The sequence below is a fragment of the Musa acuminata genome, chromosome BXJ1-5 (assembly GCF_036884655.1).
Source record: "Musa acuminata AAA Group cultivar baxijiao chromosome BXJ1-5, Cavendish_Baxijiao_AAA, whole genome shotgun sequence".
Classification (NCBI taxonomy): domain Eukaryota; kingdom Viridiplantae; phylum Streptophyta; class Magnoliopsida; order Zingiberales; family Musaceae; genus Musa; species Musa acuminata.
In genome coordinates, this window is record NC_088331.1 from 31,182,607 (window position 1) to 31,210,000 (window position 27,394).

At 37.6% G+C, this 27,394-nt stretch overlaps 3 protein-coding genes across 11 annotated transcripts in view; 1 reads left to right on the forward strand and 2 right to left on the reverse strand.

The window, feature by feature from the left end:
• Positions 1–714: 714 nt before the first annotated feature.
• On the reverse strand, positions 715–1,550 carry LOC135675054 (uncharacterized). Its single transcript, XM_065185313.1, has one exon. The coding sequence runs from the start codon at positions 1,536–1,538 to the stop codon at positions 864–866; it is 675 nt and encodes a 224-aa protein (XP_065041385.1). The 5' UTR covers positions 1,539–1,550; the 3' UTR covers positions 715–863.
• A 7,515-nt stretch (positions 1,551–9,065) lies between these two features.
• Positions 9,066–22,896, forward strand: LOC135674124 (actin-related protein 5-like). 2 transcript variants are annotated; one of them, XM_065183604.1, is made up of 12 exons: positions 9,066–9,335; positions 9,436–9,506; positions 10,063–10,187; positions 13,122–13,163; positions 15,218–15,320; positions 15,486–15,595; positions 15,872–15,981; positions 16,069–16,159; positions 18,818–19,249; positions 19,435–19,562; positions 20,043–20,370; positions 22,219–22,896. In XM_065183604.1, the coding sequence occupies exons 1-12, from the start codon at positions 9,229–9,231 to the stop codon at positions 22,723–22,725; spliced, it is 2,154 nt and encodes a 717-aa protein (XP_065039676.1). In that variant the 5' UTR covers positions 9,066–9,228; the 3' UTR covers positions 22,726–22,896. The 2 variants fall into 2 exon arrangements, with proteins under 2 accessions (XP_065039676.1, XP_065039677.1); XM_065183605.1 differs by lacking the exon at positions 10,063–10,187 and having other exon boundaries at positions 9,073–9,335.
• Positions 22,897–23,380: 484 nt separating this feature from the next.
• The window catches only part of LOC135586493 (cx9C motif-containing protein 4, mitochondrial-like), a 5,770-nt gene continuing 1,756 nt past the window's right edge, over positions 23,381–27,394 (reverse strand). Inside the window, exons 2-4 of one of the 8 annotated variants that reach the window (XR_010513525.1) lie at positions 25,629–25,778; positions 24,155–24,252; positions 23,381–23,750 (exon numbers count right to left, since the gene is read on the reverse strand). Coding sequence is in view for 2 of the 8 variants with exons in the window: in XM_065183607.1 (XP_065039679.1) it covers positions 25,673–25,778 (106 nt within the window). In the remaining 6 variants the exon portion in view is untranslated. Of the gene's footprint in view, positions 23,860–24,154; positions 24,253–25,617; positions 25,779–27,394 lie in introns of all 8 variants that reach the window. The other 7 variants (XR_010513522.1, XR_010513526.1, XR_010513524.1 and 4 more) reach the window with 7 other exon arrangements.

The window sequence follows — 27,394 nt, forward strand, 5'->3', positions numbered from 1 at the left end:
ATAATGGTGCTGTAACTTGCCTCTGGTTTGTTGACTGTTCTCTTCTACCTTCCAGCTTGTCCTGAGCAATATGTGGTAATTGTTTTCTGCTCCATTTCAGCATCCACACATGCATCTTCTTGAGAGGTTGTCTTCTCCCATTATTTTACCAACTCGTGTAAGTGCTAATGTGGCAACAGTACATGCAAGTGCTGAAGCTTGAGATAGAGACGGGGGGAGAGTGGTGTGCCATGGGTGGTGACCATTCTCGTTCCCGATTACAGTGGAAGAGCCTTGATTTCCTGCAATTAAAGCTGGATATGCTCATGGTTAATATGACATTTATGTTTGTTGAATGAATGCCTTTACAACAGGCATAATCTAGGCCTAGGGACTGTGTACAGCAATCCAAAGAGGAGTTTGGCATCACAAATTGGCATGGTTTAAATGAATACATCGTTTGTACTCTCAACTAAATCTTTTGGCAGAGATCTTACCCAGCTTCTCCCTTTCTCTGTGGTATATTATCTTCGTTTGTGTTGCACTATATCCCCAGGTCCTCCATGGCCAGTTCAAGCATTGATTCCAATGTGTTCAACTTGAAAACTGGATCATCACATTTGCAATGATCCTTGCAAGCACAAAGAGTACTAATGAATGGTTGATTCTACATTTCAATTTAGTTGATGAAATACCAATTTAATGGATCCACATACTTTGGCACATGAACTTCACTTGCCAATAATCTCAATTTTATTCATCTCACTTCAAACCTTTAAAGCATAAATCTTTTCATCTCATTCTCTTTTGTTTTATTTTCTTTCATCTCAAGCTTGCAGCACACAAGGAAAGAAGGCCAACACAAAACATCAATCGCAGAAACATCAGCTCAGCACACTGTAAAAGGATGGACTGTAGAGAGTGTTTCTTAGATCAGGAGATGTCTTCCTCTTGGGGAAGAAGTCCCCGATCAGTGGAATGAGGGGCCTCCTCTTCCCCACCTTTGTTTTTCCTCTTCCACCAAGCTCATCTTCCATCCTTCCGAGGCTAAGCGCTTGAGCCAGCGTCGGCAAGCGCTCGCTGCTCCCGATCCTCTCCTCTCCCCATCGATCACTTCGAACTTTGCAGGGCCGCTCTTCGATCGCCAAGCTGCTTGCTTCTGTTTTGGACATGCTCTTCTGGAGCTGGAGGCACAGAGCAGCGACCGCTACCTTCGTCTCCGACTGCATCTCCTTCAGCAGCTTCACTTCTCGTTTTGCCTCGTACAGCTCCGCCTCCAGCTTCCTGACAGCGTTGACGACTCTGAGCTCATCGTCTCGCTCATGAACGAAGCGGAACGTGGAAGACAGGGAGGGCGGCGAGGAGTTGGCCGAAAAGACAGGCTTAGGAGGCGGCAGAGAACAGACCGGGCTTCTGATGATGTCGAGCTTGGCAGATGAGCTGGTGGTCTTGCGAGAACTAGCGTTGCCTGCGTGACAGCGATCGCCGTAGACCGCGACGGCCTCCTTCACGGAGCGAAAAGGACTGGTGGAGTCGACCTCAGCGGGCTCGAACGCCATGGTAGCAGGAGGGCAGCAGTGTCCGACGATGCACTGCACCCACAGAGTGCAAGGGGATAAGAAGGGAGTGCTGCGATGGCATGATGACGATGATGATGAGTTTGTTTGCTTGGCTTCCACTTCAAAGGCACGCCTAATCTCGAAGAGAACAAAAGCAGGACAACAAGGAATCATATGATTCATGCACGACAAAACAAGATCATACAAGCTGTATGATCGTTCATGCAGAGTGCTCAATTAAAACCAAACAAAGAAAAAGATCAATCGAATCCGTAAAGATCTGCAACTATTCCACTGGTTATTAGCGACCTTAAACAGCATCCCCACGCTCGAAGAGCATGCAAGAGTCAATGAAGTGATACGTACAGTGGGCACAGGACATGCCTCACTGTGAAGCAAAATGCCAGGCAATGTCGCCAACCCAAAGCAATCAGTCTGTGCCTCCTCTCCATCTTGCTTCGAGTTCATGAGATGTGATATGGGCAAAATAAGTTGAAAGCTGCATTACACATCAACACGGTAGGATCCTTTGCAATTCGGGCAGCTCAACTATAATATTTCTTATAATTTTTTTGGTCTCATAATATTTTCCAAAACAGCTCTATTGCGATCTTATAAAAGGGACTAAATTATGAAACCAAAAAAAGTTGTGTGACGTGCTTTACACAGGGGATGGATCAAATTGGCTCCAATTATCGATCTCAAATGGATGATTTCAATCTATCCACATGAGATGACGACGCTAAAACTGCTCTCTTCAGTAGTTTGTATCTCGAATGGACTGTTTTCCCCTGCAATTGCTGGATGATCTTCTTGGCATGGTTGTGATGGGGATATAAACAGGAATAATCTTTGTATAGGAACAAATACTAGAAGATCAAAATACGCAGCGGAATAAAATGGAAACACAATCAAACAGAACACCAAGATATACGTGGAAAACCCTTCAATATGAAGGGTAAAAACCACGGGGCAAACTAGAGATAATCTACTATGAGAATAATGAATATACAAATCTCAATATCTTGCCCAAAACCCTAGCAACAACCACAAAAGAATAACTGTGATACAAGGATCACGTCACTGCCCACAATATCTAAAACCTAGATTTGATCTAACCTGAGATGAGAACACTGCTAGATGATTGTGAATAGTCTCTCTGCGTTGTCCTTGTCTTCTTCCCTTTCTTTCTCTTCCTTTTCTGCCTTGTTCTCCTTCTTCTCTTTGGAATCTCGTAGCTCCAAAAGATCTGCCTCGTTGCTGCCTTTTTATAGCTTTAATCTGCCTCTAAAACGCAGCCACCACACCCTCCCTAATCTTAATTAAGGTTAGGTTAAGAGGGGGTGTGGGTTGTGGGCTGATAAAGCCCACATGGGCTGAATATGGGTTATTAGCCCAATAACCTCCTCCTTCAGCCCATAAGGGAGGTTGTCCCATGACTCCTTAATGTAAAGCCATACCGACCAACTGTCGGCATATCTCCTGTCTTTCTTTTGGTAAGGTCTTCGTCAACATGTCTGCTCCGTTGTCATCTGTATGAATTTTTTGAAGCTGCAACTGCCTTCAAATACATTTCGAATCCAGTGGTATCTGACATCTATATGCTTTGACTTGGAATGAAACATTGGGTTCTTACACAAATGGATGGCACTCTGGCTGTCACAATGCACCACATAATTTTTCTATTTCAGCCCCAATTCTTGTAAGAATTCTTTCATCCATAACATTTCTTTGCATACCTCTATAGCAGCAATATATTCTGCTTCTGTGGTAGAGAGAGCAATACACCTTTGCAATCTGGATTGTCATGACACAACTCCCCCTGCAAAAGTAAGTACATAACCTGAAGTAGACTTCCTCGTATCTATATCTCTTGCCATATCTGCATCTGTGTAACCTGTTAACACAGGTGGTCCACCTCCAAAGCTTAAACAAACCTTAGAGCTCCATCTGAGATATCTAAAAATCCACTTCACTGTTGCCTAGTGCTCTTTGCTTGGATTTGCAAGAAATCTGCTAGTAACACCCACTGCATATGCGATGTCCGACCTCGTACATACCATTGCATACATTAAACTTCCAACTGCTGAAGCATAAGGAACCTTTTGCATTTTCTCCTTCTCCTCATCACTTGACGGACTCTGTTCTGAGCACAACTTGAAGTGACCTGCAAGAGGAGAACCAACTGGCTTAGCATTGCTCATACTGAATCTTTCCAATACCTTCTCGATGTATTTCTCCTATGACAACCAAATCTTCTTGTTTTTCCTGTCACGAGAAATATGCATGCCTAGTATTTGCTTTGCTGGCCCCATGTCCTTCATTGCAAAAGACTCACTCAGTTCCTTCTTCAACCTATCAATTTTAGACATATCTTTCCCAAGAATAAGCATGTCATCAACATAAAGTAAGAGAATAATAAAATCCTCACCAAACCATTTGATGTACACACAATGATCTGAAGTCGTTCTTTTGTATCCATTTTCTGTCATAAATGAATCAAACTTTCTATACCACTGTCTTGGAGCTTGCTTTAGCCCATACAAGCTCTTCTTCAACTTGCAGACAAAATTATCTTTACCTTTGACTTTGAAGCCTTCTGGTTGCTCCATATAAATGTCCTCCTCCAAATCACCATGAAGGAAAGCTGTCTTCACATCTAACTGCTCAACCTCCAAGTCCTGGCTAGCAGCAATACCAAGAGCAACACGAATAGAAGACATTTTAACAACAGGAGAAAATATCTCTTCAAAGTCAATACCTTTCTTTTGACCAAAGCCTTTCACAACCAATCTAGCTTTGTACTTTGGTTGAGAACAATATTCTTGAGTCTTCAACCTAAAAACCCACTTGTTCTTCAAGGCCTTCATTCAATTTGGTAGCAACACCAAATTATAAGTGTGGTTCTTTTGAAGAGCATCCATCTCTTCCTGCATAGCAACTAACCACTTCTCTTTCTGCTCACTCTCAACTGCTTCCTGGTAACTCTCTGGTTCACCTGCATTAGTAAGCATCACATACTCATCTGTAGAGTATCTTCTGGAAGGTTGACGTTGTCTAGAAGATCTTCTCAACTGAGGTTCTGCGGGAACTTGCTCTCCTACCTCTTCTTGCTCAACATATCCTGTAGGTAAATCAACATCAGGCTCTACACTATTTTCCTGCACATCTCCCCCATCACCCTGATATACTGGAGGAATAACTGGGTCACAATCTGCTAATCCTTCTGCAGAAGTCTTGGCTGGTGCATTCTTCTTCAAATCCTCAAAGGTTTGATCCTCAAAGAAGACCACATCTCTGCTCCTGAACACCTTCTGCTTTTCTGGATCCCAAAGCCTGTAACCAAACTGATTATGTGAGTAACCAAGAAAAATACATTCTTTAGACTTACCATCCAGTTTGGACCTCTCATTATCTGGAACATGTGCAAATGCACGACAACCAAATACTCTCAAATGCCTGTAGGAAACATCTTTCTCTGACCATACATGCTCTGCAATATCACCATCTAGGGCTGTACATGGTGATAAGTTGATCACATCAACTGCAGTCCTCAAAGACTCATCCCAAAACCTTTTGGGTAGCTTGGCCTGTGAAAGCATACATCTGATCTTTTCCATGATGGTGCGGTTCATCCTCTCTGCAATTGCATTATGCTGAGGTGTACCAGGAACTATCATCTCATGTTGGATCCCATGTGACCTGCAATAGTCATTAAACAATCTCGTATACTCACCACCATTATCTGATCTTATGCATTTCAATTTTCTTTCTGTCTCCCTTTCAATCCTGGCATGAAACTCTTTGAAGACATTAATAACCTGATCTTTAGTCTTCAAAGCATAAACCCAAACATTCCTGGAAAAATCATCTATAAAAGTGACAAAATAAAGTGCACCACTTATACCAAGAACATCAACAGATCCATCATGAGTTTTTGTCCTCAAAGGACCACATACATCTGTATAAACACGGTCTAAGGCATGCATTTTTCTAGACAAAGCAGCACTAGCAAATGAAACTCTATGTTGTTTACTAGCCAAACAATCAATACAAGGGTTCAGATGTATACCTTTAAGATCTGGTAATACCTCTCTCTTGGAAAGAGCTTGCAGCCCCTTCTCGCTCATGTGTCCCAATCGCCTATGCCACAACTCCATACTGAAGTCTTTCTCTGTAGCATTTAACTGCTCACCATAAGCTTTAGCCTGCAACCTGTACAAAGTATGACATTTTTTTCCACTAGCTATAACAAGAGAACCCTCTTCCATTGCCCTCTGTGAAATCTGCTTTCATATTCTTCATCATCTAGTCTTCCAACTGAAATTAAATTCAGCCTCAAGTCAACCACATGCCTCACATCCTTAAGTACCAACTTGCAGCCAAGGTTAATCTTTAAATGGATATCACTCATGCCAATGATGTCTGCTGTGCCATAGTTGCCCATCTTGACAACACCAAAGTTTCCAGACTTGTATGTAGCAAAAAACTCTCTCCGAGGTGTAGCATGATAAGAAGCACCTGTGTCAATCACACACTCAAGATCCTGACACACACAAGAAAAAATATCATCAGAAGGAGACAAAATCAAATAATCACCACCCTGCACTATAGCTGTATTATTATCTTTTGACTCTGTAGACTCTACTTCTTTTCCCTTTTTCTTGTTCTTCTTAGGTTGCTTACATTGGTTCTTGTAATGTCCTTTCTCACCACAGTTATAGCAAACAATATCTTTTCTTGATCTTGACTTGCTCCTACCCATACGTGAACTACTTCTGGACTTTGACCTTCCTCTATTCTCTGAGATAAGTGCTTGTGAATCATTCCGAGATGTTGCCGAACTTTTTCTTCTCAACTCCTCATTCAACAAACTGCTTGTTACTTGACTCATCATCTAGTGTCTCCCAACTTTCTGGTAATGAACTGAGAAGTAACAATGCCTGCAACTCATTATCAAGAGACATTTTCATAGAGGATAACTAATTAGTAATACTCTGACAAGCACCCTCTCTATATTTTAGGTTCACAAGTTTTCTGATAAAAAAAGCTTTGTTGCTAGCTGTTTTTCTTTTATAGAGACTTTTCAATTTTTTCCAAAGAGAATATGCAGAAATTTCAGTAGAAACATGGTGAAAGACACTGTCATCAAGTCACTGTCTAATAAACCCAATTGTTTTTCGATCTAACCTCTTCCACTCATCATCTGTCATAGTTGTAGGTTTTGCACTATCCCCTTGCAAAGGCCCATACAAATCTTTGCAATACAAGAGATCTTCCATTCTTGGTTTCCATATCATCTAATTATTTCCATTCAAACTAATCATGCGAGAAATATTACTGGCCTCCATGTTCAAATACAAAAATTAAATCACCAAAACCCTGCTCTGATACCAGTTGATGGGGATATAAACAGGAATAACCTTTGTATAGGAACAAATACTAAAAGACCAAAATACGGAGCAAAATAAAATGGAAACACAATCAAACAGAACACCAAGATATACGTGGAAAACCCCTTCAATGTGAAGGGTAAAAACCACGGGGCAAACTAGAGATAATCCACTATGAGAATAATGAATATACAAATCTCAATCTCTTGCCCAAAACCCTAGCAACAACCATAAGAGAATAACTGTGATACAAGGATCACGTCACTGCCCACAATATCTAAAACCTCCCCAAGTAATCACAGCAAGAGTCTACTATAGATTTGATCTAACCCGAGATGAGAACACTGCTAGATGATTGTGAACAATCTCTCTGCGTTGTCCTTGTCTTATTCCCTTTCTTTCTCTTCCTTTTCTGCCTTGTTCTCCTTCTTCTCTTTGGAATCTCGTAGCTCCAAAGATCTGCCTCGTTGCTGCCTTTTTATAGCTTTAATCTGCCTCTAAAACGCAGCCACCATACCCCCCTAATCTTAATTAGGGTTAGGTTAAGAGGGGATGTGGGCTGATAAAGCCCACATGGGCTGAATATGGGCCATCAGCCTAATAGGTTGCTCATACTGTAATTATTATAATTGGTATTTGGACGTCCCAACCACATCCGCTTGAGATCAGTGAATTAACATCATAGAACTCCAACAAAAATGATTGTGTCAAGCTAAGCTTCAGTTTACATTCCAAGGAAGCCTCATGTCTTGCAGAATTCTAAAACATGTAACAACAAGAATAGTTCTATCTTCTCTTAGTGTTATATTCTTCATTTTTAAATTATTAATAATATTCATAATTTTTTTTAATTATTTAAATATAAAAAAATATTTAATAATTTTTTATATTAAATAATTTTATAGTGAAAGATTAATGTTAGGGGCCTATTATAAATCTTAGAATTTGAATATTATTTACGAAAGATTCATATTAAGTTAATAAGAAAAAATCATGAATATCATAAATAATTAAAAAAATAAAGGATATTATATTTAGATTCACGGTTATGAAATAGTTGATGGGCCCACTATGACGTGGTTAGTTGACGTTAGCCGGAGTTCTCATGAGGAATTCTACTAGTATCCAAATGTCTAAGTCCCACTAGGAGGATTTCGAAGGACAAACAAGTAAAGAAAAGTGCTGCTGCTGCCGCCGCCTCAATATATATATATATATATATATATGGTTCAGACATTGATAAGAGTTTTACCTTCTAAAGAATCTGCTCAATACCATTAGCTAATGATGTTTTCTGTTGAAAGGAATCAATTAGCTAATGATTTAGATGTCACCTTTGTTCTACAACAGTTAGCAACATGTGATCTTGATCTTCCCCTCTCCATAATATTCCATTGTTCACAAACTATGAGCTTCCTGTTCAACTCTCTTGATTCTTCTGGTGCAAAAAGTAATTACAATTCACTAGTCAGATCGAATCATATTCTAAATGATATATCATCATTTTTGTAAGATAATAGCCATGAAATGTTAGCCATGCACCATGACACTAGTGAGAAATAATTTTTAAAAAAGAAAGTCGAAAGATAAAATCTAAATGATTCAAAAGTATAACATCAATTTTTTGTCACAAGAAATTGGATGTTGATTTATACTTTCAAATAAAGTCTTTCTATTACCTACTCCTCTCACTATTAATATTTATCACATTACCTCTTGTTATCATAGTATTTATGTCATATATTCAAACTATCTAAAATGATTTTTTTTTTAATTTTATTTTATCTGATATCGAGTTACGTCAAATTGTTTATGAATGATTATTCAAGCAATAATTTCCTCAAATTATTCTTCTCCTGTTATTTTAAATCTCTTTTGAACTCACTAATCCACTCGAGTAGATAAACTGAGTTGATAAACTTCGTACTAACTAAACCTATATAGAAATTGATTACAAGTTTATGCAATATCGTTGACATATACAGCAAATATGTGGGTATGACAGTAAGAGAAATTATTTTTAGACGAATTAATTGGAATTACTATAATTTCCCAAATTTATAATTATCAGCATTTTTCTTTAAATATGTGTCAAATTTTGTGGTTAGGTGTCATATTGGGTATGTTCTGTGGGTGTCTAATGCCCAGCTCAAATTCAAATCGGTGCCCCATCCGTCGTCACCCCGATTCATCAAGAACAACCTAAACCCTAATCGCTCGACACCGCTATCGGCCCACACCTCTCCCATGTAGAAGAAGAATAAGAGAGAGGAGGAGGAGAATACGACGACGAGGCGATGCCTTCCTATTCGATCACGCGGCCGTCGCGGCAGGAAGATTACGCTCGCTTCTCCCCGAACACCCCCATCGTGATCGACAATGGCGGCTCCTCGTTCCGGATTGGGTGACGCCCTAAACCCTAGCCCTGGATTTCGTTCCGTCGCGGCTTCTTGATGTCGCCTCGTCTTGCTTTCTCCTTCAAAATTGTTTTCTTCTTGTTACAGGTGGGCTGGGGAGTCGGATCCACGCGTCACCTTCCGCAACGTCGTCCAGAGGCCTCGCCACAAGGCTACCGGTACTCTACTATGTTCCTAGGTGTTGGGGGATTCTGAATCGCAATGTTTTCTGTTTATATACAATTTGCTAGTATCTGGTTCTGCTAACTAATATTTGTCGTCAAAACGTGGTATTTTAAGGACGACAGTGTCCTAATCCACTTAATTTAGCGGCCAGATTACCCCCTTCCGGTGATAGGGTTTGGAGGCTCTGAGTTTGCTATTTTTCAATGCGATAGTTTTCTTATTTGTTGCACGAGCATAATTAGGAGATAAAGGAGCCCCATTGTTGAACACTAACCTTTTTTTTACCATGGAAAATGATATTAAAAAAATTTGCAATGTACTGATTTGATTTATTGAAGGACGAAAATACAACAATTTCACGTAATTTCTCCTGTCTGTCATTTATGCGAGGAATAGACATGATACTGATGACATGATACTATGTGATGCAAGCCAATATTTGGCTTTATTTTTATCAATTATATCATGTGACAATAAGGTTAACGGAATCATTAAATATATTCTTGGTATCCTCGTACTTCAAGTTAACATCTCTTCTGAAAAATGCAGGTGAAACTGTCACTATAGTTGGTGATCATGATCCATCATTGATGAAGTACTTTGATTGCACTCGAACATCTTTCCGATCACCATTTGATAACAATGTTGTCTATCAGTTTGAGATAATGGAATATGTGAGCTTCTTTTCCAGTTCTAATTAATATTGAACTTTTTGCTTCCTCTAATCCTTATAGTTTGACCAGTAGAAAATCATGTCTTTCACCATTTCAGAAAGAGCTTGTTGTTTGATTCCATATCCATTTTTCACCTTAAGCAGTGGCCATTGGATGCTGGAAACGGAAGCGAAATGATTTTTGAATTTGATACACAAGTACAGAGATTAAGTTTAAGACTTGTCATGTGCATGCAAGTTAGGATTGTAAAACTATGGTTTGAGATATTTAATTTGGAGGCATGTGTAAGATACTATGTGATATTAGTACAAGTTCCTAGTATAAGTTTCCCTAATAGAGGCCAACAAACCACCTTGTGGCAAAGAGGAATTGATCTATGCTAATGTAGCCCTCTTGCAAATTGTTTGGGGACTGATCGTTCTTTAGCTGTATAATGCTTTGGTATGTGCAAAGGTATCACACAAACATCAACTAAAGGCCTTCATACAAAATGACATCTTCAAGCCACCCAGCCCACAAAGAAAATTATTGATTATCGAGAAGGTTAGCTTGAAGGTTTTGAATATATTGAAGTTTAAAAAGCTCCTAAAATTGAAGATGGCAACAAGGATGAGCCATCATGCAAATCAAACATCTATAACTAACTATGCAAGGAAATATCCCAATGAATGCTTCGCCTTCTGTCACGGACTTAGTTGGTTTTGCCTAAGTCGTGCGGCACCCTTGCGTATTCGTCCGCAAATGTCAGCCTCCCCGAAGCCTCCCATGGTCCCTTAGGACCCACAAAGGAGAGAACGGGTTAGAGAAAACGTCTTATTCGGGATCCACAAGCAAACGTTTCCGAAAACACTTCATAGATAATGTAAATTATAAACAGACTTTACAAGCTCTGAACAGTTGCACAACAAAGGGTCAAAATGGTCCATTACAGATTGAAAATCTCTCACAAGTATCCACATGACACAACCTTAAAGCGGTCACCAAACCCAACTAAAATAGGACTATTTAGCCTTCGGCCGTCCCTCTACATGCTGTGCAAAGCATGAACATACCAAAAGACACGGATATACATAAGCATTACATCAAACATCTTGTTTAGAAGTTTGTCCGTGACATTGGGGAGAGCTATATAACATGTCATGGTTACACTAATGTTGTTAAAAGGCGCCTGGGCACTCGCCTAGGTGCTTGGGTGAGGTGAAGCAAGGTTCGAGCGCCTCGCACATGCTTGGGCGACGCGCTTTAGTGAAGCATCGCTTGGGCATTTGCCTCAGCCCAAGTGTCAGGTGCCTTGGGCAAGTGCTGGGTTAAATGTGAACCAGATTGTTAATTGGTTCAATTGAACTAGGCATTTGTCGGTTCAATTGAACCAACTAGGAAAATAAACCCCTCCCCCTGTGCAACCCACACACATATAGTAAAACCCATGCCACAGTAAAACCCTAACTACTATCGTCGCCCCCGACGCACCAATGCTCCGTCGTCGTTGTCTCTGTGTACAACTCTCTTCATCGTCAACGGATAGCTTTGACGCTTCCTCTGCCATCGACGAACAAGTACAAAGCTCTTGCCGTTGTAGCTCTTGTGCGTGGTTCCCTCCGCCACCGCTGTTTTCGTGTGCAACTCATATAGTCGTCGAGGGACAGGTTCGTAGCTTCTTCCACCACCAACGGACACATCTGAAGCTTCCTCTGCCCTCGACCCCGTCGTTTGTAGCTTTCTCCGTTGTTGTCGCCGTTCGAAGGTTCCTCCGTCATTGTCATTGCCATCATCCGAAGGTTCCTCCGTCACCGCCGCCCTCTCCTTCCCCACCTTCCACCGTCGATGACTCTTCTTCTCACTATTGTGTATTGTTATAACTGTTAACCCTATTAATCCTTTAAAATTGATATTAATCCTTAGAACTATTAACCATATTTAGAATTGCTAATCCCTATTTAACGTTGTTAATGATTATTTAGAAATGTTATTAATACCTATTTAGCATTGCTAACCTCTATTTATTTAGAATTGTTAATAGGGTTTTAGGAATAATGGCAAGTGCAGAAAGTAATTCAAAAGATTTGTAACAAAATTCAAGAGAGGATCCTAGTTGAGAATACAATTATCTAAAGGATGATGATGATTAAATTTGATGTAAAACTTTATTGTTTTGAGTCTTTTAACATTTTTGTTATTTTATGGACAATGCAACTTGGTACTTTATATATTTTCAATTTAATGCCATATTTTTATTTTTATAATCATATTTATCAATCATATTATATATTTTTTTATATTTTAATATTCTAGAGTGTCCTGCTTCGCTCGAGCAAGCGCCTAGGCGAAGCGCTAGTGCCTTGGGTGTTTTGGGACTTTGACGCTTTTTGGTGCCTGATGCTTTTAAAAACATAGGGTTACACTAGTACCAAAGCAACTGAAAAGGAAACTTTTAGTAGTTTTGGTAACTATTAGTGTGAACAAGCAAGGATAACTCATGGAAACAATAAGACTTAATGATCGTCCATATGTTATATTTAAGACATGTTACCTAATCTCCTTCCGAGACTTCGTCGAGAAAGCACTTCACATGTCTAAGAATCCATTTCTGTCAGAGCAACTGAAAGAGACACATCACTTACCTCTGTTCAAGGATCTATTTATGTCCAAACTTCTTTCGTGAAAGATAAAGAGCCTTATGTGATAAATCAAGTTTCATCAATATCCTTTCTCATCATAAGGATCCGCTACTTGCATCTGTACCACATCTGCTTTATTTCATCATCCTTTGTAACGTGTGATCTAATATTATATTGAATGTTGATATTTCACTTTAAATATTTTTTTCTAATTTATTCTTACTGCTTCCCTTTTAGGAAGTTGTGAATATATTCTTCTGTAAGCTTCATTCTCTCTATTGTGTCATGCTTTTCTCATGTATATCTTTTCTTGCAGGTTCTTGACTATGGATTTGAGCGTCTAGGTGCTAACTTACAGGTGTGTTGTTATATTTTCCTTATAGCAATAACAAAAAGTAATCCGATCTCCATGTCATTACTGCATTGTAGTTCTAACAAGCTTATTGATGTATGACTGGTACATAGATATTTGTGTGTGCCGACCCCAAATAGTTAGGACATAATGGTTTGCTGTTGTTGTTGAACACAATTATCTGGCTGTATGATGTTTTAATTATGGTATGCCATAATTATGTTGCATGGCATTATGATTCTATGATTATTGTTATCTCCTTATTTGTTCTATAACTGAGTTGATTGCTCTGCAGATAATAAAGTTTTACCACTTTAGTCGCCATTTCATACCTTTACTGGTCCTTTGTTCTTTAGAAAAGAACATATGGTTACATGAAGAATAATTTGGATGTCTAATTAAGATTATGTCTGTCGTTAGCCACCTCCACCATTTTTAAAAAAAATAGGAATGAAGGATTGCTTGATCCATGTTCCATTGGTGTGCTTTATCTTTCTTTACAATGAAAAGAATGAGAAAAAAGAAAACAAAAAAATGCAAAAGAATAGAAAAAAGGTAAGAAAAGAGCATGTAAATAAAAAAAGAAAACAGGGTAGAACAGAGACATATATTAATTATTGTCACCTTATTCAAAGTATAGGAAATGAATATTTAATCTAGAATCTGAGTTCTTTTTGCTTTGTTTTGTTAGATTTTAGTTTATCTTGCTCTTTCTACTACACTTGGTTGATGTGCTCAACACCACAAATATGGCAAATGCACTAGTGTCATGTATGATATATCCTTTCGTTTGGTGTGGCCACAGTCATGCATATAATCCTGTATTTGAACCAGTGATTTAAAAAGCCCTAGGCGCCAAAAGGCGTTAAGGTCTAAAAACGCCTAAGGCGCTAGGCGCTCGCCCGAGCGAAGCGAGGCGCTAAAATATAAAAAATATATAATATAATTAATATAAATTATTTAAATAAAAAATATACTATTAAATTAAGAAAATTAGGTACAAAATCACAATGTCATATTAATAAAAAGTCTCAAAAATCAAAACAATAAAATTTTACATCAAATCTATTAAGTTGCTCTATACACTTGCCATTTATTCTGAAACTTAACAATAATTTTAAATAAATAAAAATTAATAGCATTAAAATCAAAATAATATATTATTAATCTAATAAATAAAAATACTATTATTAGTATACAGTAAGCAGTATACTGTTAATATATTGTTAACAATATAGTGAGAAGAGTGTGAGAAGACCAAGGCTGCTGAGGCAACGACAACGGTAGCTAGAGCGGGAGCGGCGAGCGGTAGCTACAGCGGGAGCGGCGAGCGATAGCGAGAGTGGGAGCGGGAGCGGCGAGCGATGACAGTAGTGACGAGCTACGATTGTGGCAGCGGTGAGAAGTCGGTGACCAGCGATTGTGGCAGCGACGAGTAGCGACAGTGGCAGCGGCAGTAGAGAGCAGCGAAAGCGGAGAAGAAATCTCGACGGCAAAATCGCGAGTGTTAGGGTTGGGGAAGTCGGGGAAATCGTGAGAGGGAGCCTATCGGTGATTTAGTTGGTTCGATTGAACCAACTAAAGCACCGGAGATCGAACCATACGTAAAACATTGGTTCGATCGCTTGGTTTAACTCGGGCGCTTGCTCGAAGCGCCCGGCGCCTGGGCTCGGGCGAACGCCTAGGCGGCGCCTCGTTGAAGCGAGGCGCTTGGACATGAAGCGAGGCGCTCGGGCCTCGCCTCGCCTCGCCCGAGCGCCTAGGCGAGCGCCCGAGCGCCTATTGAAATCACTGATTTGAACCAATTTTTTATCAGATTTTGCTGAAAATCTTGGAACCAACATAACAATGTTTTAATTGCTTGTCATGGATAAAAAACTTGATTGTTGTCTTTCAATAATTCCTTGTGCACAAAGAGCAAATCATTCTTTATTAGTTACAGAAGTACCATGTTTCATATAAATTGTATTTCAGAAAATTTTGAATGAAAGCTTAGTAGGAGTATTAATGTCTTTTTTAGGTTTGCTCTATCTCCTAATGTTATTGTGTGGCTTGAATAGGTTGATCATCCTATTTTAATGACAGAATGCATATGTAACCCACTCTCCTCACGCAGTAAAATGGCGGAACTTCTCTTTGAGACTTATAGTGTACCATCAATAGGTAAATTACCTTTTGCTAACCCAATCTCTCATGCTGCTATCTTATAGGTTTCTTGTGCTGTAAAATTGTATTATGTTTTACTTGTCATTTGTACTAGATCATTGTGGTACTATGGCCTGTGCTGTTCTATTGCATTTTTTTAATGCTTGGAGCATGTCTGTATAGCTTTTGGTGTTGATGCTGTATTCAGCTACAAGTTAAATCAACAATTTGGAAGATGCAATGAAGATGGTCTTGCTATTTGCTCAGGATTTTCAGCAAGCCATGTAATACCGGTGAGTGTTTTTCACATTAACATTTTGTGGAATGTTGCACGTAAAGCTTTTTAGAAAAGCAGGTCTCTGAATATGCCAACACGTTGCATGGGCAAATATTTGTTAGGCAATATATGACTTGGGTAACATGTTAAGACAACCCTATGCATATATGTAGGCATTACATTTTGTATACAGTATACTTCTCTGTGATGTGATATATTTGCTTGTCCCGATTCCTTTTATCTTTTCCATGTTTTGGATTTTAATGAACTTTGACCAATTATGGTTATTTAGATTGTAAAAGGGGAGCCTGTTACTGAAGCATGCTGCCGAACTAACATTGGTGGATATCATGTTACCAACTATTTGAAGCAGCTTCTTTCCCTCAAATACCCATATCACATGTATGTATGTTGCTGCATGTTATTTCATTAAATTTTATGTTTTATAAATTGGTTAACTTCCATGCATGATCGGTTGCACTTCAACAGGTCAAGCATTACATGGGAGAAGGCTGAGGAGCTGAAGATGGAGCACTGTTATGTAGCTACGGATTTTGCATCTGATTTGCAATTGTTTCAGGTGGAAAACTTGACATCCTTACCCACTTCTTCTAATCACGTTTGATATCACCATTTGTGTGGACGGTGCCATAATTTTTCTAATGCATTTGTTCAATGTGGACTTCTCCAACTGTTCTACATTGCTGTTGAGCCGACCCTGCATGTATAATCTCTCATGGATGGTGAACTTCTTAAACTAGACAGTCAATTTGCAGATTATAGGGGTTATCTGCCTCTACTTAGTGTTACTACATGTGCCCATTTGTGGCATTGGAAGCACCATACATGGTTTCAAGAGATTGTGAATTTAAGCTCATTATGATGTATTTTTTATCTTTATATTCTCTAATCATGATGACCCTGAAAAAAAAATTGAGTTACACGGTAGTAGGACAGATAATCTAGTTAATTTTCGGTATCATGTTAGTTAAGAAATACAGATGGATACATAAAATGCATATATGAAATACCATAAACACAAAAAGGATGGTTCTTCTAGCCTAAGTTCCCATATAAGTATTCAATTGGGTGCCACAACAGGGGGTTGTGGATACTGTACTTAGATTGCTCCTTTTGGTATTCTTATAGATCACGAATGTCATGGCATGGATAATGCAATTTTTGACATGCTTATATTTTGAAATTTACAATAATTATTTTAAAATCACAAGACACTATGTAATTATAGGAAGTTGGCCCATTTTAATATCATTTATCTTTTTACAGACATTGATAACTATAGCATTTAAAAATAGGGACATCTGGAACACTTGTGAAGATTTCTTTGGCTTTTTGGTATCATGTATGACATCTTTGAATTACATGGGTGGAAAGATTGTGTTGTCAGTAGCATACTGCATAGCTATCATCTCTGACCTAAAGTTCTGTTATAACAGTGATAAATAATACTAGCTACTGTCACCATATTTTGTTAGAGATCTGTCACATACATATTTGCTTTAAGAAAAAACAATTTTACTGGTAACTATATACTCAAATGGATGACCCAGAAATCTCTTTCTTGGTGATTCTTGACATAGCCCTGAACATAATGTTGTTGTCTCATGCATATTTGATGTTCAGTTTTCACATATAGCTGTTGGTCTAAATGCCAATCAACCATGGAATCAAGTGTCTTGATGGGAAAGACAGAAGGGCTGCAAAGTTGCATTTCAGAATTGATCTGTGCTCTTGGAACTCCATGCTACAAAGGGGCCTCTCTGAGACATATATTCAACCATCTTTTCTTTACATATCTCATTAGTTAGACTTATATGCTTCTTTAGTCACCTTCCATATGTTCCATGTTGTAACATGAAGTATGCAGTATGTATGCCAATTTTAGGTGTAAGCTTCCATCCTTGCAACATCACTGCTTCCCTTATATAGCAACTCAGGCTTAATGTTCCATTTTGTCCGTTGAATTCAGCATCTTTGGATTGGTTACTTCAACCTCTATCTTCTCAGCTAATAAGATGCTTACAGCTTCTTGGTAGAATTTAATTAAATAATTTTTTTTATAGTGGATGAGGCTTGATGATTGTAAGTTTGCTCCTCCACAATGCGCAGGCTAGGAAAAGTCTCTCTGGTTTGTAGGGGTATGGCTGCATATATTGAGCTTTCCTAGTTCCCATAGAAGCCATATTTATTGGGTTTGCCCATTACCTAGGTTCATTATTAGATATCAAATGCCTTTTGGAACTCCTTTTTTTAGATGTATAGCCCGGTACTTGTCTATGGTTCCTGGAGCGATGTAGGTTTGCACCTGGAAGCTGAGAATACACCAGATTTAGTATGGTATTCAAAATGGGAGGTGATTGTGTCTTAAAAATAGGCTTTTTATCCTACTTCTTAATCAAGAGAGGCAAAAGAAGTATGAAGAAATTTGAGTTTATGTGCTATTTATGCAAATAGAACAATTTTTTTGAAATTATTATCTGGTTGAAAGAAGAACCACTTTTATCATAAAAAACAGCTGTAATATATGATATTCATACTTAGTACTTCCTAAGCGAGTCGAAGCAGGTGTAGAAAAAATGTGTTTACTTGCTTTTTTATCAATAAAGAACATTTCTATTTTGGAATCAATACCTAGTTGAAGGAAGAACCAGTTTATTATAAAACTAGCGGTGATGTGGGTGGTCACTATGCATTTGCATGTCTGGCCAAATATGTGGTTCATATTAAAATATTGAAATGATATCTAATTAATTTCCAACAGAAAAAATCACTTTATATAAGTTATTAATAGGTAAAAAGATAATGTTGATACTGAGAATTGATTTGACAATATTCATACTTTTGTTTATGAAGCTACTTAAGTCTATATTTTGGTATTAATGGGTAAACGTACAGTTGACGGATGTTATATTATCATGTTAAAAAATGTCATAAAAATAATGGTAGTTGCAAACTAAAACTAACAAGGTGACATATATGATCTAATATTTATGTTCTAACATTTTGCATATGCAGATATTCAGGGTTTAGATGGTTCCTTTGCACGTTTGAATATTCTGAATATGTAACGATGCCACATTTTGAGTCCATGTAGACCATATGTAAGGCATTAAAAATGTCTGCATTTGCCTATGCTGCCATGTGGATTTCTTTCAGACAAAACAGGAAGAATGCTTTCTTAAGTACAAACTTTTATTTTTTTTTGTTCTCATTGCAGAAAGGGAATGAAGAAGCTAAAGAAAAGACTAGGTGTTGGCAACTACCATGGGTTCCACCTACTCAAGGGGATGTACCATCTGAAGAAGAACTTGCAAGAAGAGCTGCTTTAAAGGAAAAACAAGGACAACGATTACGAGATATGGCTGCTGCACGAAAGTCTATTAGGATAACAGAGCTTGAAAATGAACTGAATGGTCTGGAGGATTTATTGCAGCAGCTTGATGAGGTGGAGGAACCTGAGGTCTCTTCTATCTTGTCTGGAACAAAGTTCTTCTCCAGGCAAGAAATTGAGTCTTCCATTCTAAGAGTAACACAATCGTTGAGGAAGGCTAAAGGTGAACCTAGTGAACCTGAGGAAAAAAATGATTCTTCGTTGTCAGAGAAATATCCCCTGGTCAGTGTACCTGATGAATTGCTGTCCCCAGAACAGGTATTTTGCTATGTGCACTTGTGTTCTTCCAATATAATTGCCATGATGTCTTTGATTTTGTTCCCATGATACTTGACTGCACCCCGTTGGCACACTGATCAATTATGAGAGTTGTCACTCCAACCTTGTTATCTTGTTGAAAGGTGTGAATAAATTCTGTTTGATGTTTCAACTTTCCTTGACAGTTAAAAGAAAAGAAAAGGCAGATATTTCTCAAGACTACCTCAGAAGGTCGATTGCTTGCCAAACGAAAACGCTTTGAAGAGGAATCATTACGAGAGAAACAGAATCAACTAGATGAAGAGAAGAGACTGTATGTATCGTATTTACATCAAACAATTTTTCTTTTGAATAAATCTGGATGGACTACATTTATATCCTTAATGACATGAAGTTGCATGCTGAGGCATAGCTAAGAAATGTTATTTGGAAAATCATGCTTTTTGTTGGGATAAGACAACTTGCTATTTGGTGGTTGTGATGTTAATATAGTCAAATTATGTTATGTTGATGGCAGAAATATCCTGTGAAAGTTAAATAGACTCTGTTAAAGTAGCAGACCAGGAAGTTGCACCAGTGCCAGTACTGCTTTTACAAGCATGATATTTCAATTTTGGGGGCCACAAGTAACCTTGCAATGTTATTAGGCAATCGAACTTTTTAGAACTGTGGGAACCATATAAGCTGAATTTCCTGGATACAATAACACTACCATGTTTATTCCTTTTAATTTCCAGGTTCTCTTTGCCTTTTGCTATAATATGTTCATTTTTTTTCTCTGATCTAATTGCAGAGAAAATCCAGAGTTATACCTTGAGCAACTGCATGATCGATATCGAGAACTCAGCGAGAAAGTCGAGTTAAGAAAAAGGGTGAAAACAAATGGCAATCAGAATTTGTCAGGGGGTGTTGGCCGTGGTGAACGTTTGAGTGCTGCTCAAAAGGAGAGGATGCGCCTCTTGACATCTGCAGCATTTGACAGGGGAAAAGGTGAAGACACTTTCGGGGCTAGAGATGAGGACTGGCAACTCTACAAACTGATGAGCAAGGATAATGATGATGATGACAATGGGCAAGATGAGGATGAAGCAGAACTAGCACGTGTCACATCTAGACTCCAGGTTAGTTTTCTGCGACTTTGCATTTTCATAATTTACTGTCTCTAGTCTGTCATGACCACAGTTTGAGACCTATTAGCTTTAATGCTACAGAATTTGTGGAATTAAGTAGGTTCTTGGTCCTTCCTCACCTGGAAAATGCAGTAACAAATGCAGTTGAATTTTATTTACATTTCCGAAATAGGTAGTATGTATCAACTTTGTCTTGCCTGTAGTGATAAAACTGTGCTTATTGATTTATTGTTTTTGGCTATCCAATTTGACATATGCTATATGGTGCTGGTTAATTATTTTATCCACTTTATAGTTGCTGTAATTTCCCTTTGCTTGATATTCTTGCATCTTAGAACTATAAACAATTTTAAAACCTAGCTTAAACAAGCATAGTACTGTTTGTGGGTAGCCATATGATGATTCATCACTTTGTATGTCATTTGCAATCGTTTCCTGTTTATGCTTTATTAAGTTCCTATGGCATGTAATTTTGAAATTCTGAAGCTTTTGATTGTCTTGAGATAGTTGTATGTCGTGGAGATCCTTACAAAATATATTATCTGATAAATTACCACAATTACTTAAAAACTCATGCAATTCCTTGGTGAAAATTCTTGAACTTTGTCGAATATCTTGAACAATAGCTGATATTGAACAAAGTCTTCTGGAAATTTTAAATTTCTTCTATTATAGTTTCTCCATACCTCTTCTTAACCGTTTTATAATAATCGCTTTTCCATATTCCATTCACTTTTTCATGATTCATTTCAGAATGAGGAGGTTAGTCATTCTCTTCACTATCTTTTTCATTGTATGACCATATTAAACTCTATCAGTATCACTTTGTTGATGTGGAAGTGATTGCTTTTATAATATAGGGTATATGGATGCCCTTAGACTGGGCAAACAAGGTGTGAGATGATCGTCTTTTAGAAGAAAATATTATTGGGGGGAAGTTTTCCTATTCTTTCTAATTGCATTTATATATGCATTACGTTCTCTCAGCTGGCTTGTCTTTAAACAACCGTGATCTCGATGTTTCTTCCTAGCATCAAGGTTATGTTTGTGGATCTCTTGGACTGCGAATATATATTTGCTGGATGACAGCTGTGCTATCCCTGTTTTCTCAGTATCTAAATCATGAAACCTGTTGCAGCCTCTCAGTCGATCTGAGGTTGCATTAACATACAACTTAGGTTTCACCATCAAGTTGTATAAATATTTTGGACATATCATATGTTGTCTATGGGGTGTGGATATTGGGGACAAATATCTTTTACTGTTAGAGTTTATCGTTCACATTATCAATTATTTAGTCTCCTCAAACTTGACAGCCTTGTCTAATAATAGTGTTAGATTGATGTATTGTTCTGCTTTCTGAATGAACCCACCTTCTTTTGGATAACCCTTTAAGCATGGCAGGATTACATCCTTTTCTCCATTCCTGTAAATGCAAGTGGAAGATATAGGTTCTTTTCATGGTTATATTGTGTTAGATTTTGGTTTGCTTGACTCCCTGAATATTGCTGCTGAGTTTCAGTATGATTTAGCTAAGGATGCTTTGCTTAATTATAACCATTTTCTTTTCCTGCATATTTGACTCATTATGTGATATGTCAGTTTGTATTGATAGGAGAGAATTGAAAAAAGTGCTGACATTAAACTCCAAGTTGTACGCAACTTTTGTGTTCATGTAGAAACTTAGTGATCTTTTGTGACACTTCATGCAGTGAGCTTTCATTCCATATTTCTGGTCATCTACTATCGAAGTCCGTTTATTACTTTATGCAGTGAGCTGTCCATATCGGCTTCCATTGACGCCAATGTTTGTTTAGTGATTTTTTTTCACTTTGGCAGGATATAGATCCTAATTTTGTTCCTAAATCTGATTTGGTCCCACCTCAAGCAACACCTGAATTTTCAAAATTCCGTCCTCAAAGTTTAGAAGATTTCAAGATTGTTCTCGGTGTGGAGCGTTTCCGATGCCCAGAAGTTCTATTCCAGCCTAACATGATTGGGATCGACCAAGCTGGCCTCGATGAGATGGCAGGAATCTCGCTCCGAAGGCTAGATAGGGTGGATGATCCTATCAAGGATGATATAACCAAATCAATATTAGTTACCGGTGGTAGCGCTCTCCTTCCTGGCTTGTTGCCTCGCTTGGAAGCTGGAATCCGGCAAATTCGCCCTTACCTCTCTCCTCTAACAGTCGTCAGAGCATGTGACCCCATATTAGATGCATGGAGGGGTGCATCGATATATGCAAATTCTCCACAGTTCTCTTTACAGACTCTTAGCATGCAGGATTATTACGAGAAAGGTGAAAGCTTGCTTTGGCAATACCAGATCAAGTACACAATTTGATTTATACAACGCCATTCTGAGTGCAGCGGTGTCATTGTTCCTCGTATATGTTCATATTGTCCTATTTGGGTTCCGAGAGTTAAATATGTATTTATATTGTTCTTCTTTTAGACTAATTTATACTGTTTTAACCCAGATTTTTCTTGATAAATTAAGATCCGTTTCAGGTGATGTTAGCCGTTAAATCTATTAATAATTCCGTTATGAGAAGCTGAGTGGATGTTTCTTGGCCTAGGAAGCCATACGTGTAATGCTTGCTTTGTCCCGCAGGACACTTTTAGTTCGATGAAACTGGAGCTGTAGGAGTGCGTACATGACGTATTCCACTGAGGCGATGTCTGGGAAATATGAACTGATGCAAGCTAAAGTTTGCCGTCATGCGATCCGGACGTACCAAACCAATATATATATACTGATGCACCTTTGGGTGCTAAAACAGTTGACTTGGTCGTACCAAACCAATATATATATACTGATGCACCTTTGGGTGCTAAAACAGTTGACTTGGTCGTACCAAACCAATTAGAAATTATAATAAAAAGACATATATATATATATATATATATATATATATATATATATATATATATATATATATATAGAGAGAGAGAGAGAGAGAGAGAGAGAGAGAGAGAGAGAGTTATGCAAGTACCACTACATTTAATGAGCAGAGAATTCATGCAATTTAAAATCTTTTACAGGCTTTGGACCAGCATCCAAATGTGGCTGCCAATTATTTCACTAAGGTAAATCTTTACCAAGTGATGGTTCACCCTCCATTATTTTCCAGAAAAAAAAGAAGGAAAATGAAAAGAGAAATTATCTTGCTATTCTTCTGCAATTTCAATTTTTTTTTCTCACAATTTTCAACTTAAAATACTACAGCTAAAGTTCTCAAAAAACCGGGGAAAAAAGCAGACGTGAACATGCCGTGCAGAAAAGAAAAAGTTGTTTACATCGTCAGCAGTCCATTTCTCCATCATAGAAAGTCATCTAAATCTGCCATTTCTCCATTCTTTCAGCTCCTGCAGAAATAATATTTTTCAACATAAATTGTCTGTTGAAGAGAACGAAAATAAATGATCCACATAACTCAGAGACTTTCTTCCATCATAGAAAGTCAGGCCAATTGTCCTGCAAGATACAAATTTGATTCTTTAAGGATCTCAATAACATCTCATGTAGTCCATTCAACGACAGCAAAAAAGAAAGCTCGCATGGCTTCATCCAAGATTTCAAATGAATGGAAACTTTCACTAAATGATTTTACTGAAATAACGAAAAACTAAAGAAACAAACTAGTATTTAAGAATAAAGGGTTACTCTCATATAGGCTCCTCCATTTTCGCACATTGACTGTTGGATACCTGTCTTATCCACTACTCATATCTTTCAAACATTTTAGTAGTTTCTAAATTAACCCACTTACTTATTCCTAACAACGCATCTGAATTGGCATTATTGCCCTTGGTTACAAATTCTCAACTATGTCGTCTTTGACTCTTTGATGCTCTATCGCAGCAAGACCTAACATGAAATGAATAGTGAAGTCAGGATGTAAATACATGTCACAGCATATTTGACCATATGACAGGATTCAAATTATAAATATGCTAAAATAGACAGCTTATTTTAAACGACACTAGGAAAATTGTCAGTCCCTTACGATGTGACCATCATATTTATATTTTTTTGTAAACTTACGTATTATCCAATAAGAATTGCATATTCAACCAACTAACTCCTGATGATAAAACCAAAGAGCATGGCTTCATGATTTAAAAGTTTAGGGAGAAAAACAACCACATGCATGAAGACAGTATTGTGGAATCTGGAGGGGCTCAGTTGTATAGATCCTTATTATCGATGTATGTCAGCTGTTTCAGTGTTCAAACACATGAGACTTGTTGGTACCAAAAATAAAGCAGCAGATTCAGTAGCAAATTGGCTCGGTGGTACGTTAGCAAATTGGTTAATAAAAAATAAAGCTGCAATAGAGGCACAGTGCCACTAAGTTAATAAAAAAATGGCTCGGTGGTACGTTAGCAAATTGGTTAATAAAAAATAAAGCTGCAATAGAGGCACAGTGCCACTAAGTTAATAAAAAAATGGCTCGGTGGTACGTTAGCAAATTGGTTGCGATAGAAGATCAAATGTTGTGCACTCTTTCATAGCTTATGTTTCTAAATTGTGAAAATGATCGCATATCCATAATAAAAAACATGGTGCTCCAATATTTATCTGACCCATTATCACCCATATTTATGAATACCATGTGTAACCAAGCAATGACAAAAAATTGAAACAGACATCAACTCAAAGACATGAATTACAAGTTCCTGTTTAATTTAGATCAATATATAACTATGTTCATCTAAAAGAATTAAGCAATAAAATGTTTCGAGCGAGTGTCAAATTTTTTACATAAATGGATATAAGACAACAAAAATAATGAAGCATGATGATTAATTATATACCAAATCTAGAAAGTCTTAAGAACTTAAAATGAGTTGATAGAGCAAGAAATCCATGGTGTTAATAAAAAGAATAGGAAAGAGGGCGGAGGAGATCACATCATTGTGAGATATAACAAGTGACAGACAGTTTAAATAATTATCTAAAGATATTGCCTTATACATAGCTCAATGGTTGGAAACAATCTATGTAGGTGACCCAGAATAGATGGGACATTATGACTTGTTGTTGTTGTTGTTTTAGTAGTAGGAAAACAAATGATCATTATTGACTAATTTGGTGTTACCAGGAAACAGAAGAACTAGGATTTAAAACTGGGAAAAAAAATCTTATGTCAAATTGGCAACAAGGTTATATCCAACAAACTGTAACAATAACGCCTTTTTTTTTTTTTGACCAAAAATGTTATTGGCTCACAGAGAAATTACTGTTGGGTAATCATGAAGCTTCATGGTTTAATATTTGCAGTGTGTCACTTGGTATTTGTTTTCAGAAGTCCAGCAAGTGGAGCACAATGTGTTGAGTCATAGTTGCACTTTTCACAGCATAGTTGCAACAGTCCAATGACCTTCATGCACCTGAAATAAATATTACAAGGAAAAATTATTTACCTTAGGTTAACCATAATTAATAACATAATCTATCACAATTTACTATGTTGATGTTGTTGCACATTCTGATATGCAGGCTCATAATCTAATCCAGAAATTTACAAATGTTAGAAAGAAAAGAATCAAGTTGAAAATACAATTACATCGAAATGAAATGAAGAAACCATTTCCAGAATTTCTTTCAGCATCAGAATTTACTTTTGTCAAAAGTAGTTACTAGATTGTGTGTGAGAAGTGAAAAAAAGATGTCCAAGTGCACAAACCTCCCACCAAAAAAGGGTTTTGGAAGGGTCAATGAAAGCAGCCCCACCCTTCTGAGTGGAGAGCTTGTTACCAATAGCTGCTAGACTATGAGGGCATATTTATATTGTCCGAAAAGAAAAGGCATCAATCCTTAAACATGGCTAAGCAAAATCATGTTCGTTAACTGCAAGAAGTTACCTAGTAATATTCATGACCCCCCAACAACCAGAAACCTGGTATTTGATCATTTATATCACTAGCATATCCGTGAAGCTTTGAATCAGCAGGAAATCACCAGAGATCTTCTCCTTTTTTTAACCCATTGTCATACTGGTAGTATAACTGTGAATAATATTTTAAAAATCATTTAACTAGAACCCGATATACAAACCACAAGGCAGGTATATATCTATACACATATAATAAATGTCCCATGTCCCTTGACTTGAGATGCATACCATGCTTTAGTCCTTAACAGAAAATAGATAAACAAGCATCTCAATCCATCTGGACTTATCTATATGGATATTGAATCAATTATTTATGTGTTGAGAATCAATTCTAAGATGATTAAAAAAAATAAAGAAGAAAATCAGTTAGAAAATATTGATACATTGTTTACCTGTTAGAAATCAGAGTTAACTGATGTAAAAATATGACAATTAGATATGATAAATAAAGGAATGACATGTAAAACATCACTTCAGTAGAACAAATAACATGGGACTTCATACATAAGAGACAAGTTACTAGAATGCATGGGGGAAAAAGCTGAGAAGAGAACAACAATTATCTAATCCATCACAATGAACTAAATTTCAAATTCCAAAAATATCAAAAAACATACTAAATTTAGAATTTATGGGATTTAACTAGAACTCTCTAGAACCTCAATCATCAGCAAGTCCTTTTCTGGCCCTTTCTCATGGGCTTACAGTGATTGACAAACATACAAATAACAATGATGTAGAATGCTGAAATAAGTGATCCCATCATAAGCTCAGTAAAAGATTCCAGGCAACAAGAAAAGTCTGAACTGGGGATGCAACTTCACTTGGAAGTTTCCTGCCTTACCATGGAGCCCAAAGTTGTTCTGCCATTAGAACTATTAAATCTATGGCTGGTCGATACAGTAGCTTATAAGTGTTGCTATCAGTTGAGAACTAAAAGGAGAAGTTCTTGCAATGTCACAGTGGACTAAATGGATTTACTAAGTCAGATCTGCTCTCTTCTAGTTCTTGAACTGATGTCCTTGAAAGAACGGCAGAACTGCTGGTTGCTAATAAATAAATTCAGTCTAAACTTGCTCTATGATGTAGAAGATGTCCTAACAAACATTA